At 54.2% G+C, this 12,476-nt stretch overlaps 1 protein-coding gene across 3 annotated transcripts in view; it reads left to right on the top strand.

Annotated features, from left to right (window-relative positions):
• Positions 1 to 12,476, top strand: part of LOC140406577 (aspartoacylase-like) — a 49,236-nt gene that overhangs the window by 23,477 nt on the left and 13,283 nt on the right. For all 3 annotated transcript variants that reach the window (XM_072494578.1, XM_072494579.1, XM_072494577.1), the window contains exons 2-3: positions 7,958 to 8,235; positions 9,282 to 9,477. In XM_072494578.1, the coding sequence (XP_072350679.1) occupies positions 7,997 to 8,235; positions 9,282 to 9,477 (435 nt within the window). In that variant the 5' untranslated portion in view covers positions 7,958 to 7,996. The remainder of the gene's footprint in view (positions 1 to 7,957; positions 8,236 to 9,281; positions 9,478 to 12,476) is intronic.

Raw genomic sequence — 12,476 nt, 5'->3', positions numbered from 1 at the left:
TGGAGTAGGTTACCGAGATAGGGAGGGTTGTAGGGGCTGGAGGAGGTTACAGAGATAGGGAGGATTGTAGGGGCTGGAGGAGGGTACAGAGATAGGGAGGGATGTAGGGACTGGAGGAGGGTACAGAGATACGGAGGGTTGTAGGGACTGGAGGAGGTTACAGAGATAGGGAGGTTTGTAGAGACTGGAGGAGGTTACAGAGATAGGGAGGTTTGTAGGGGCTGGAGGAGGTTACAGAGATAGGGAGGGTTGTAGGGGCTGGAGGAGGTTACAGAGATAGGGAGGGTTGTGGAGGCTGGAGGAGGTTACAGAGATTGGGAGGGCTGTAGGTGCTGGAGGAGGTTACAGAGATTGGGAGGGTTGTAGGGGCTGGAGGAGGTTACAGAAATAGGGAGGGTTGTAGGGGCTGGAGGAGGTTACAGAGATAGGGAGGGTTGTAGGGGCTGGAGGAGGTTACAGAGATAGGGAGGGTTTTAGGGGCTGGAGGAGGTTACAGAGATAGGGAGGGTGTAGGGGGCTGGAGGAGTTTACAGAGATAGGGAGGGTTTTAGGGGCTGGAGGAGGTTACAGAGATAGGGAGGGTTGTAGGGGCTGGAGGAGGTTACAGAGATAGGGAGGGTTGTAGGGTCTGGAGGAGGTTACAGAGATAGGGAGGGTTGTAGAAGCTGGAGGAGGTCACCGAGATAGGTAGGGTTGTAGGGACTGGAGGAGGTTACGGAGATAGGGACGGTTGTAGGGGCTGGAGGAGGTTACAGAGATAGGGAGGTTTGTAGGGGCTGGAGGAGGTTACAGAGATAGGGAGGGTTGTAGGGACTGGAGGAGGTTACAGAGATAGGGAGGGTTGTAGGGGCTGAAGGAGGTTTCAGAGATTGGGAGGGTTGTAGGGGCTGGAGGAGGTTACAGTGATAGGGAGCGTTGTAGGATCTGGAGGAGGTTACAGAGATAGGGAGGGTTGTAGGGACTGGAGGAGGTTACAGAGATAGGGAGGGGTGTAGGGGACTGGAGGAGGTGACAGAAATAGGGAGGGGTTTAGGGGACTGGAGGAGGTTACAGAGATAGGGAGGGTTGTGGGGGCTGGAGGAATTTACAGAGATAGGGACGGTTGTAGGGGCTGGAGGAGGTTACTGAGATAGGGAGGGTTGTGGGGGCTGGAGGAGGTTACAGAGATAGGGAGGGTTGTAGGGACTGGAGGAGGGTACAGAGATAGGGAGGGGGTGTAGGATCTGGAGGAGGTTACAGAGATAGGGAGGGTTGTAGGGGCTGGAGGAGGTTACAGAGATAGGGAGGGTTGTAGGGACTGGAGGAGGTTACAGAGATAGGGAGGGTTGTAGAAGCTGGAGGAGGTAACAGTGATTGGGAGGTTTGTAGGGGCTGGAGGAGGTAACAGTGATTGGGAGGGGTGTAGGGGCTGGAGGAGGTTACAAAGATAGGGAGGGTTGTCGGGGCTGGAGGAGGTTACAGAGATAGGGAGGGGTGTAGGGGACTGGAGGAGGTTACAGTGATAGGGAGGGTTGTAGGGACTGGAGGAGGTTACAGAGATAGGGAGGGTTGTAGGGACTGGAGGAGGTTACAGAGATAGAGAGAGGTGTAGGGGCTGGAGGAGGTTACAGAGATAGGAAGGGGTGTAGGGGTTGGAGGAGGTTACAGAGATAGGAGGGGGTGTAGGGACTGGAGGAGGTTACAGAGATAGGGAGGGTTGTGGGGGCTGGAGGAGGTTACAGAGATAGGGAGGGTTGTCGGGGCTGGAGGAGGTTACAGAGATAGGGAGGGTTGTAGGGACTGGAGGAGGGTACAGAGATAGGGAGGGGGTGTAGGATCTGGAGGAGGTTACAGAGATAGGGAGGGTTGTAGGGGCTGGAGGAGGTTACAGAGATAGGGAGGGTTGTAGGGACTGGTGGAGGTTAGAGAGATAGGGAGGGTTGTAGAAGCTGGAGGAGGTTACCGAGATAAGGAGGGTTGTAGGGGCTGGAGGAGGTTACAGAGATAGGGATGTTTGTAGGGACTGGAGGAGGGTACAGAGATAGGGAGGATTGTAGGGACTGGAGGAGGTTACAGAGATAGGGAGGGTTGTAGGGGCTGGAGGAGGTTACAGAGATAAGGAGGGGTGTAGGGGACTGGAGGAGGTTACAGAGATAGGGAGGGTTGTAGGGGCTGGAGGAGGTTACAGAGATAGGGACGTTTGTAGGGACTGGAGGAGGGTACAGAGATAGGGAGGGTTGTAGGGAATGGAGGAGGTTACAGAGATAGGGAGGGGTGTAGGGGACTGGAGGAGGTTACAGAGATAGGGAGGGTTGTGGGGGCTGGAGGAGGTTACAGAGATAGGGAGGGTTGTAGGGACTGGAGGAGGTTACAGAGATAGGGAGGGGTGTAGGGGACTGGAGGAGGTTACAGAGATAGGGAGGGTTGTAGGGACTGGAGGAGGTTACAGAGATAGGGAGGGGTGTAGGGGACTGGAGGAGGTTACCGAGATAGGTAGGGTTGTAGGGACTAGAGGAAGTTACGGAGATAGCGAGGGTTGTAGGGGCTGGAGGAGGTTACAGAGATAGGGAGGTTTGTAGAGGCTGGAGGAGGTTACAGAGATAGGGAGGGTTGTAGGGACTGGAGGAGGTTACAGAGATAGGGTTGTCGAGGCTGGAGGAGCTTATAGAGATAGGGAGGGCTGTAGGGGCTGGAGGAGGTTTCAGAGATTGGGAGGGTTGTAAGGGCTGGAGGAGGTTACAGTGATAGGGAGGGTTGTAGTGGCTGGAGTAGGTTACCGAGATAGGGAGGGTTGTAGGGGCTGGAGGAGGTTACAGAGATAGGGAGGATTGTAGGGGCTGGAGGAGGGTACAGAGATAGGGAGGGATGTAGGGACTGGAGGAGGGTACAGAGATACGGAGGGTTGTAGGGACTGGAGGAGGTTACAGAGATAGGGAGGTTTGTAGAGACTGGAGGAGGTTACAGAGATAGGGAGGTTTGTAGGGGCTGGAGGAGGTTACAGAGATAGGGAGGGTTGTAGGGGCTGGAGGAGGTTACAGAGATAGGGAGGGTTGTGGAGGCTGGAGGAGGTTACAGAGATTGGGAGGGCTGTAGGTGCTGGAGGAGGTTACAGAGATTGGGAGGGTTGTAGGGGCTGGAGGAGGTTACAGAAATAGGGAGGGTTGTAGGGGCTGGAGGAGGTTACAGAGATAGGGAGGGTTGTAGGGGCTGGAGGAGGTTACAGAGATAGGGAGGGTTTTAGGGGCTGGAGGAGGTTATAGAGATAGGGAGGGTGTAGGGGACTGGAGGAGTTTACACAGATAGGGAGGGTTTTAGGGGCTGGAGGAGGTTACAGAGATAGGGAGGGTTGTAGGGGCTGGAGGAGGTTACAGAGATAGGGAGGGTTGTAGGGTCTGGAGGAGGTTACAGAGATAGGGAGGGTTGTAGAAGCTGGAGGAGGTCACCGAGATAGGTAGGGTTGTAGGGACTGGAGGAGGTTACGGAGATAGGGAGGGTTGTAGGGGCTGGAGGAGGTTACAGAGATAGGGAGGTTTGTAGGGGCTGGAGGAGGTTACAGAGATAGGGAGGGTTGTAGGGACTGGAGGAGGTTACAGAGATAGGGAGGGTTGTAGGGGCTGAAGGAGGTTTCAGAGATTGGGAGGGTTGTAGGGGCTGGAGGAGGTTACAGTGATAGGGAGCGTTGTAGGATCTGGAGGAGGTTACAGAGATAGGGAGGGTTGTAGGGACTGGAGGAGTTTACAGAGATAGGGAGGGGTGTAGGGGACTGGAGGAGGTGACAGAAATAGGGAGGGGTGTAGGGGACTGGAGGAGGTTACAGAGATAGGGAGGGTTGTGGGGGCTGGAGGAATTTACAGAGATAGGGACGGTTGTAGGGGCTGGAGGAGGTTACTGAGATAGGGAGGGTTGTGGGGGCTGGAGGAGGTTACAGAGATAGGGAGGGTTGTAGGGACTGGAGGAGGGTACAGAGATAGGGAGGGGGTGTAGGATCTGGAGGAGGTTACAGAGATAGGGAGGGTTGTAGGGGCTGGAGGAGGTTACAGAGATAGGGAGGGTTGTAGGGACTGGAGGAGGTTACAGAGATAGGGAGGGTTGTAGAAGCTGGAGGAGGTAACAGTGATTGGGAGGTTTGTAGGGGCTGGAGGAGGTAACAGTGATTGGGAGGGGTGTAGGGGCTGGAGGAGGTTACAAAGATAGGGAGGTTTGTCGGGGCTGGAGGAGGTTACAGAGATAGGGAGGGGTGTAGGGGACTGGAGGAGGTTACAGTGATAGGGAGGGTTGTAGGGACTGGAGGAGGTTACAGAGATAGGGAGGGTTGTAGGGACTGGAGGAGGTTACAGAGATAGAGAGAGGTGTAGGGGCTGGAGGAGGTTACAGAGATAGGAAGGGGTGTAGGGGTTGGAGGAGGTTACAGAGATAGGAAGGGGTGTAGGGACTGGAGGAGGTTACAGAGATAGGGAGGGTTGTGGGGGCTGGAGGAGGTTACAGAGATAGGGAGGGTTGTCGGGGCTGGAGGAGGTTACAGAGATAGGGAGGGTTGTAGGGACTGGAGGAGGGTACAGAGATAGGGAGGGGGTGTAGGATCTGGAGGAGGTTACAGAGATAGGGAGGGTTGTAGGGGCTGGAGGAGGTTACAGAGATAGGGAGGGTTGTAGGGACTGGAGGAGGTTACAGAGATAGGGAGGGTTGTAGAAGCTGGAGGAGGTTACCGAGATAAGGAGGGTTGTAGGGGCTGGAGGAGGTTACAGAGATAGGGATGTTTGTAGGGACTGGAGGAGGGTACAGAGATAGGGAGGCTTGTAGGGACTGGAGGAGGTTACAGAGATAGGGAGGGTTGTAGGGGCTGGAGGAGGTTACAGAGATAAGGAGGGGTGTAGGGGACTGGAGGAGGTTACAGAGATAGGGAGGGTTGTAGGGGCTGGAGGAGGTTACAGAGATAGGGACGTTTGTAGGGACTGGAGGAGGGTACAGAGATAGGGAGGGTTGTAGGGAATGGAGGAGGTTACAGAGATAGGGAGGGGTGTAGGGGACTGGAGGAGGTTACAGAGATAGGGAGGGTTGTGGGGGCTGGAGGAGGTTACAGAGATAGGGAGGGTTGTAGGGACTGGAGGAGGTTACAGAGATAGGGAGGGGTGTAGGGGACTGGAGGAGGTTACAGAGATAGGGAGGGTTGTAGGGACTGGAGGAGGTTACAGAGATAGGGAGGGGTGTAGGGGACTGGAGGAGGTTACAGAGATAGGGAGGGGTGTAGGGGACTGGAGGAGGTTACAGAGATAGGGAGGGGTGTAGGGGACTGGAGGAGGTTACAGAGATAGGGAGGGTTGTGGGGGCTGGAGGAATTTACAGAGATAGGGAGGGTTGTAGGGGCTGGAGGAGGTTACAGAGATAGGGAGGGTTGTGGGGACTGGAGGAGGTTACAGAGATAGGGAGGGTCGTAGGGACTGGATGAGGGTACAGAGATAGGGAGGGGGTGTAGGGGCTGGAGGAGGTTACAGAGATAGGGAGGGGTGTAGCGACTGGAGGAGGTTACAGAGATAGGGAGGGTTGTAGGGGGTTGTAGGAGGTTACAGAGATAGGGAGGGTGTAGGAGCTGGAGGAGGTTACAGAGATAGGGAGGGTTGTACGGCTGGAGGAGGTTACAGAGATAGGGAGGGGGTGTAGGGGACTGGAGGAGGTTACAGAGATAGGGAGGGGTGTAGGGTACTGAAGGAGGTTACAGAGATAGGGAGGGTTGTAGGGACTGTAGGAGGTTACAGAGATAGGGAGGGGTGTAGGGGACTGGAGGAGGTTACAGAGATAGGGAGGGGTGTAGGGGACTGGAGGAGGTTACAGAGATAGGGAGGGGTGTAGGGGACTGGAGGAGGTTACAGAGATAGGGAGGGTTGTGGGGGCTGGAGGAATTTACAGAGATAGGGAGGGTTGTAGGGGCTGGAGGAGGTTACAGAGATAGGGAGGGTTGTGGGGGCTGGAGGAGGTTACAGAGATAGGGAGGGCTGTAGGGACTGGAGGAGGGTACAGAGATAGGGAGGGGGTGTAGGGGCTGGAGGAGGTTACAGAGATAGGGAGGGGTGTAGGGACTGGAGGAGGTTACAGAGATAGGGAGGGTTGTAGGGGGTTGTAGGAGGTTACAGTGATAGGGAGGGTGTCGGAGCTGGAGGAGGTTACAAAGATAGGGAGGGTTGTACGGGCTGGAGGGGGTTACAGAGATAGGGAGGGGGTGTAGGGGACTGGAGGCGGTTACAGAGATAGGGAGGGTTGTAGGGGCTGGAGGAGGTTACAGAGATAGGGAGGGTTGTACGGGCTGGAGGAGGTTACAGAGATAGGGAGGGGGTGTAGGGGACTGGAGGCGGTTACAGAGATAGGGAGGGGTGTAGGGGCTGGGGGAGGTTACAGAGATAGGGAGGGTTGTAGGGGACTGGAGGAGGTTACAGAGATTGGGAGGTTTGTAGGGGCTGGAGGAGGTAACAGTGATTGGGAGGGGTGTAGGGGCTGGAGGAGGTTACAGAGATAGGGAGGGTTGTCGGGGCTGGAGGAGGTTACAGAGATAGGGAGGGGTGTAGGGGACTGGAGGAGGTTACAGTGATAGGGAGGGTTGTAGGGACTGGAGGAGGTTTCAGAGATAGGGAGGGTTGTAGGGACTGGAGGAGGTTACAGAGATAGAGAGAGGTGTAGGGGCTGGAGGAGGTTACAGAGATAGGAAGGGGTGTAGGGGTTGGAGGAGGTTACAGAGATAGGAAGGGGTGTAGGGACTGGAGGAGGTTACAGAGATAGGGAGGGTTGTGGGGGCTGGAGGAGGTTACAGAGATAGGGAGGGTTGTCGGGGCTGGAGGTTACAGAGATAGGGAGGGTTGTAGGGGCTGGAGGAGGTTACAGAGATAGGGAGGGGTGTAGGGGCTGGAGGAGGTTACAGAGATCAGGAGGGGTGTAGGGGCTGGAGGAGGTTACAGGGATAGGGAGGGGTGTTGGAGCTGGAGGAGTTTACAGAGATAGGGAGGGTTGTAAGGGCTGGAGGAGGTTACAGAGATAGGGAGGAGTGTAGGGGCTGGAGGAGGTTACAGAGATAGGGAGGGTTGTGAGGGCTGGAGGAGGTTACAGAGATAGGGAGGGTTGTAGGGGACTGGAGGAGGTTACAGAGATAGGGAGGGTTTTAGGGGACTGGAGGAGGTTACAGAGATAGGGAGGGGTGTAGGGACTGGAGGAGGTTACAGTGATAGGGAGGGGTGTAGGGGACTGGAGGAGGTTACAGAGATAGGGAGGGGTGTAGGGACTGGAGGAGGTTACAGTGATAGGGAGGGGTGTAGGGGCTGGAGGAGGTTACAGAGATAGGGAGGGTTGTAGGGGCTGGAGGAGGTTACAGAGATAGGGAGGAGTGTAGGGGCTGGAGGAGGTTACAGAGATAGGAAGGGATGTAGGGGCTGGAGGAGGTTACAGAGATAGGGAGGGTTGTAGGGGCTGGAGGAGGTTACAGAGATAGGAAGGGATGTAGGGACTGGAGGAGGTTACAGAGATAGGGAGGGGTGTAGGGGCTGGAGGAGGTTACAGAGATAGGGAGGGGTGTAGGGACTGGAGGTGGTTACAGAGATAGGGAGGGGTGTAGGGACTGGAGGAGGTTACAGAGATAGGGAGGGTTGAAGGGGCTGGAGGAGGTTGCAGAGAGAGGGAGGGTTGTAGGGACTGGAGGTGGTTACAGAGACAGGGAGGGTTGTAGGGGCTGGAGGAGGTTACAGAGATAGGGAGGGTTGTAGGGGCTGGAGGAGGTTACAGAGATAGGGAGGGTTGTAGGGGCTGGAGGAGGTTACAGAGATAGGGAGGGTTGTAGGGGCTGGAGGAGGTTACAGAGATAGGGAGGGTTGTAGTAGCTGGAGGAGGTTACAGAGATAGGGATAGGGAGTGATGTTTGGCTGAATGGCCGATCGCTCAGACGGGCGTTGGAATCGAGCTTGATTTTGGGCTCTCTTTTTCTCCATCGCCATTTGTCCAGGTCTGAGCAACAGTCACATCGATCGATTATTCACTCGCCATGACCTCCGCCCCCGCTGTGACCTTCGCCCCCCTCAGCCGGGTGGCAGTGGTGGGTGGCACCCATGGCAATGAGATGTCCGGCATCTTCCTGGCCCGCCATTGGCTGAAGAACCCCTCAGACCTCAAGCGTTCAACATTCTCAGTGATGCCTCTAGTAGCCAACCAGCAAGCAGTGGAGCGGTGTGTTCGTTACGTGGACCAGGATCTTAATCGGTGCTTCCTCCCAGAGATTCTCAAGTGAGTCAATGTTGCACTCCCTCAATACTGACCCTCTGACTGCGGCACTCCCTCAGCACTGACCCTCTGACAGTGCAGCGCTCCCTCAGTACTGACCCTCTGACAGTGCAGCACTCCCTCAGTACTGACCCTCTGACAGTGCGGCACTCCCTCAGTACTGACCCTCTGACAGTGCGGCACTCCCTCAGTACTGACCCTCTGACAGTGCAGCACTCCCTCAGTACAGACCCTCTGACAGTACGGCACTCCCTCAGTACTGACCCTCTGACAGTGCGGCACTCCCTCAGTACTGACCCTCTGAAAGTGCGGCACTCCCTCAGTACTGACCCTCTGACAGTGCGGCACTCCCTCAGTCCTGACCCTCTGACAGTGCAGCACTCCCTCAGTACTGACCCTCTGACAGTGCAGCACTCCCTCAGTACTGACCCTCTGACAGTGCAGCACTCCCTCAGTACTGACCCTCTGACAGTGTAGCACTCCCTCAGTACTGATCCTCTGACAGTGCGGCATTCCCTCAGTACTGACCCTCTGACAGTGCAGCAATCCCTCAGTACTGACCCTCTGACAGTGCGGCTCTCCTTCAGTACTGACCCTCTGACAGTGCGGCACTCCCTCAGTACTGACCCTCTGACAGTGCGGCACTCCCTCAGTACTGACCCTCTCACAGTGCGGCACTCCCTCACTACTGACCCTCTGACTGTGCAGCACTCCCTCAGTACTGACCCTCTGACAGTGCGGCACTCCCTCAGTACTGACCCTCTCACAGTGCGGCACTCCCTCACTACTGACCCTCTGACTGTGCAGCACTCCCTCAGTACTGACCCTCTGACAGTGCGGCGCTCCCTCAGTACTGACCCTCTCACAGTGCGGCACTCCCTCAGTACGGACCCTCTGACAGTGCAGCACTCCCTCACTACTGACCCTCTGACTGTGCAGCACTCCCTCAGTACTGACCCTCTGACAGTGCGGCACTCCCTCAGTACTGACCCTCTGACAGTGTAGTGTATTTCTGGTTATTTGTGTGTTGTTTATTTTGTTGTTCTCAGTGTGGACTCGAACCAAACGCTGTCGTCCGAGGTTACGCGTGCCAGGGAGCTGAACCGTCTGCTGGGTCCACAGGGGTCTGAGGAAGCGATTGATTTAATTATCGATTTACACAATACAACAGCCAACATTGGCGACTGCCTTCTGGTCAAGAATTCCTCCGATCACTTTGTTACACAAATGGCTTCTTATGTCCAGGTACCTCGAGCCTCACGTTCCCCTCCTTCCAACTCCCTCTCTCGCCCTCGCCCTCACTCACTCCGAGTCCCCTCCTCCATCTCCCTCACCCTCACACCCTCCCACACACCCACTCTCCCTCGCTCCATCAAAATCTGCCTCACCTTCCCTCTCTCACTCCCCCCGCGTTCCCTCTCTCCCAGGCACTCTCGCCATCTCTCTCTCTCCCTCCACTCTGACCCTCTCTCACACTCCCCCTTTCTCCCCATCACTCTGCCCACTCCCCGCCCCACTCAGACATTCACCTCGCCCCCTCCCTCGCACTCTGCCTCCCTCTGCCCCTCAGTCTCTCCTTCTCCATCACTCGTAACTCACTCCCCCTCCGCCCAGCCGTCCTCCCACTCCCTTCTCCCCCCCTCTCCCAGTCCCTCGCTCAGTCCTCCCTCTGACTCTCTCTCTCTGTCTCTCTATCTGTCTCTCTCTGTGGCTCTCTCTCTGTCTGTCTCTCTCTCTCTTTCTCTCTCAGTCTCTCTCTCTCTCTCTCTGTCTCTCTATCTGTCTCTCTCTGTGACTCTCTCTCTGTCTGTCTCTCTCTCTGTCTGTCTCTCTCTGACTCTCTCTCTCTCTGTCTCTCTCTCTCTTTCTCTCTCAGTCTCTCTCTCTCTCTCTCTGTCTCTCTCTCTCTGTCTCTCTGTGTGATTGTGGCAGGGGAATGGGAACCGGATTTGTAGTCCAGCAACTAAGGTAGCCGATATTCAGGACGCCAAAGCGTGTGATGAGGCAGTGGGGAAGGGAACACTGACAAAGGAGAGTACTTGCAGGCACGGAGAGGGGTTGAAGTGTGTATACTTCAACGCAAGAAACATCAGGAATAAGGTGGGTGAACTTAAGGCATGGATCGGTACTTGGGACTACGATGTGGTGGCCATCACGGAAACTTAGATAGAAGAGGGGCAGAAATGGTTATTGGAGGTCCCTGGTTATAGATGTTTCAATAAGATTAGGGAGGGTGGTAAAAGAGGTGGTGGGGTGGCATTGTTAATTAGAGATAGTATAACAGCTGCAGAAAGGCATTTCGAGGAGTATCACCCTAATGAGGTAGTATGGGTTGAAGTCAGAAATAGGAAAGGAGCAGTCACCTTGTTAGGAGTTTTCTATAGGCCCCCCAATAGTAGCAGAGATGTGGAGGAACAGATTGAGAAACAGATTTTGGAAAGGTGCAGAAGTCACAGGGTAGTAGTCATGGGCGACTTTAACTTCCCAAATATTGAGTGGAAACTCTTTAGATCAAATAGTTTGGATGGGGTGGTGTTTGTGCAGTGTGTCCAGGAAGCTTTTCTAACACAGTATGTAGATTGTCCGACCAGAGGGGAGGCAATATTGGATTTAGTACTGGGTAATGAGCCAGGGCAAGTGATAGATTTGTTAGTGGGGGAGCATTTTGGAGATAGTGACCACAATTCTGTGACTTTCACTTTAGTAATGGAGTGGGATAGGTGCGTGCAACAGGGCAAGGTTTACAATTGGGGGAAGGGTAAATACGATGTTGTCAGACAAGAATTGAAGTGCATAAGTTGGGAACATAGGCTGTCAGGGAAGGACACAAGTGAAATGTGGAACTTGTTCAAGGAACAGGTACTACGTGTCCTTGATATGTATGTCCCTGTCAGGCAGGGAAGAGATGGTCGAGTGAGGGAACCATGGTTGACAAGAGAGGTTGAATGTCTTGTTAAGAGGAAAAAGGAGACAACTTATGTAAGGCTGAGGAAACAAGGTTCAGACAGGGCACTGGAGGGATACAAGATAGCCAGGAGGGAACTGAAGAAAGGGATTAGGAGAGCTAAGAGAGGGCATGAACAATCTTTGGCGGGTAGGATCAAGGAAAACCCCAAGGCCTTTTACACATATGTGAGAAATATGAGAATGACTAGAGCGAGGGTAGGTCCGATCAAGGACAGTAGCGGGAGATTGTGTATTGAGTCTGAAGAGATAGGAGAGGTCTTGAATGAGTACTTTTCTTCTGTATTTGCAAATGAGAGGGGCGATATTGTTGGAGAGAACAGTGTGAAACAGATTGGTAAGCTCGAGGAAATACTTGTTAGGAAGGAAGATGTGTTGGGCATTTTGAAAAACTTGAGGATAGACAAGTCCCCCCGGCCTGACGGGATATATCCAAGGATTCTATGGGAAGCAAGAGATGAAATTGCAGAGCCGTTGGCAATGATCTTTTCGTCCTCACTGTCAACAGGGGTGGTACCAGGGGATTGGAGAGTGACGAATGTCGTGCCCCGGTTCAAAAAAGGGACTAGGGATAACCCTGGGAATTACAGGCCAGTTAGTCTTACTTCGGTGGTAGGCAAAGTAATGGAAAGGGTACTGAAGGATAGGATTTCTGAGCATCTGGAAAGACACTGCTTGATTAGGGATAGTCAGCACGGATTTGTGAGGGGTAGGTCTTGCCTTACAAATCTTATTGAATTCTTTGAGGAGGTGACCAAGCATGTGGATGAAGGTACAGCAGTGGATGTAGTGTACATGGATTTTAGTAAGGCATTTGATAAAGTTCCCCATGGTAGGCTTCTGCAGAAAGTAAGGAGGCATGGGATAGTGGGAAATTTGGCCAGTTGGATAACGAACTGGCTAACCGATAGAAGTCAGACAGTGGTGGTGGATGGCAAATATTCAGCCTGGATCCCAGTTACCAGTGGCGTACCGCAGGGATCAGTTCTGGGTCCTCTGCTGTTTGTGATTTTCATTAATGACTTGGTGAGGGAGTTGAAGGGTGGGTCAGTAAATTTGCAGACGATACGAAGATTGGTGGAGTTGTGGATAGTGAGGAGGGCTGTTGTCGGCTGCAAAGAGACATAGATAGGATGCAGAGCTGGGCTGAGAAGTGGCAGATGGAGTTTAACCCTGAAAAGTGTGAGGTTGTCCATTTTGGAAGGACAAATATGAATGCGGAATATAGGGTTAACGGTAGAGTTCTTGGCAATGTGGAGGAGCAGAGAGATCTTGGGGTC

Source organism: Scyliorhinus torazame, unplaced genomic scaffold (genome assembly GCF_047496885.1).
Source record: "Scyliorhinus torazame isolate Kashiwa2021f unplaced genomic scaffold, sScyTor2.1 scaffold_663, whole genome shotgun sequence".
Taxonomy (NCBI): domain Eukaryota; kingdom Metazoa; phylum Chordata; class Chondrichthyes; order Carcharhiniformes; family Scyliorhinidae; genus Scyliorhinus; species Scyliorhinus torazame.
The sequence above is the reverse complement of the archived record's forward strand: the minus strand, read 5'-3'. Positions and strand labels throughout refer to the sequence as shown.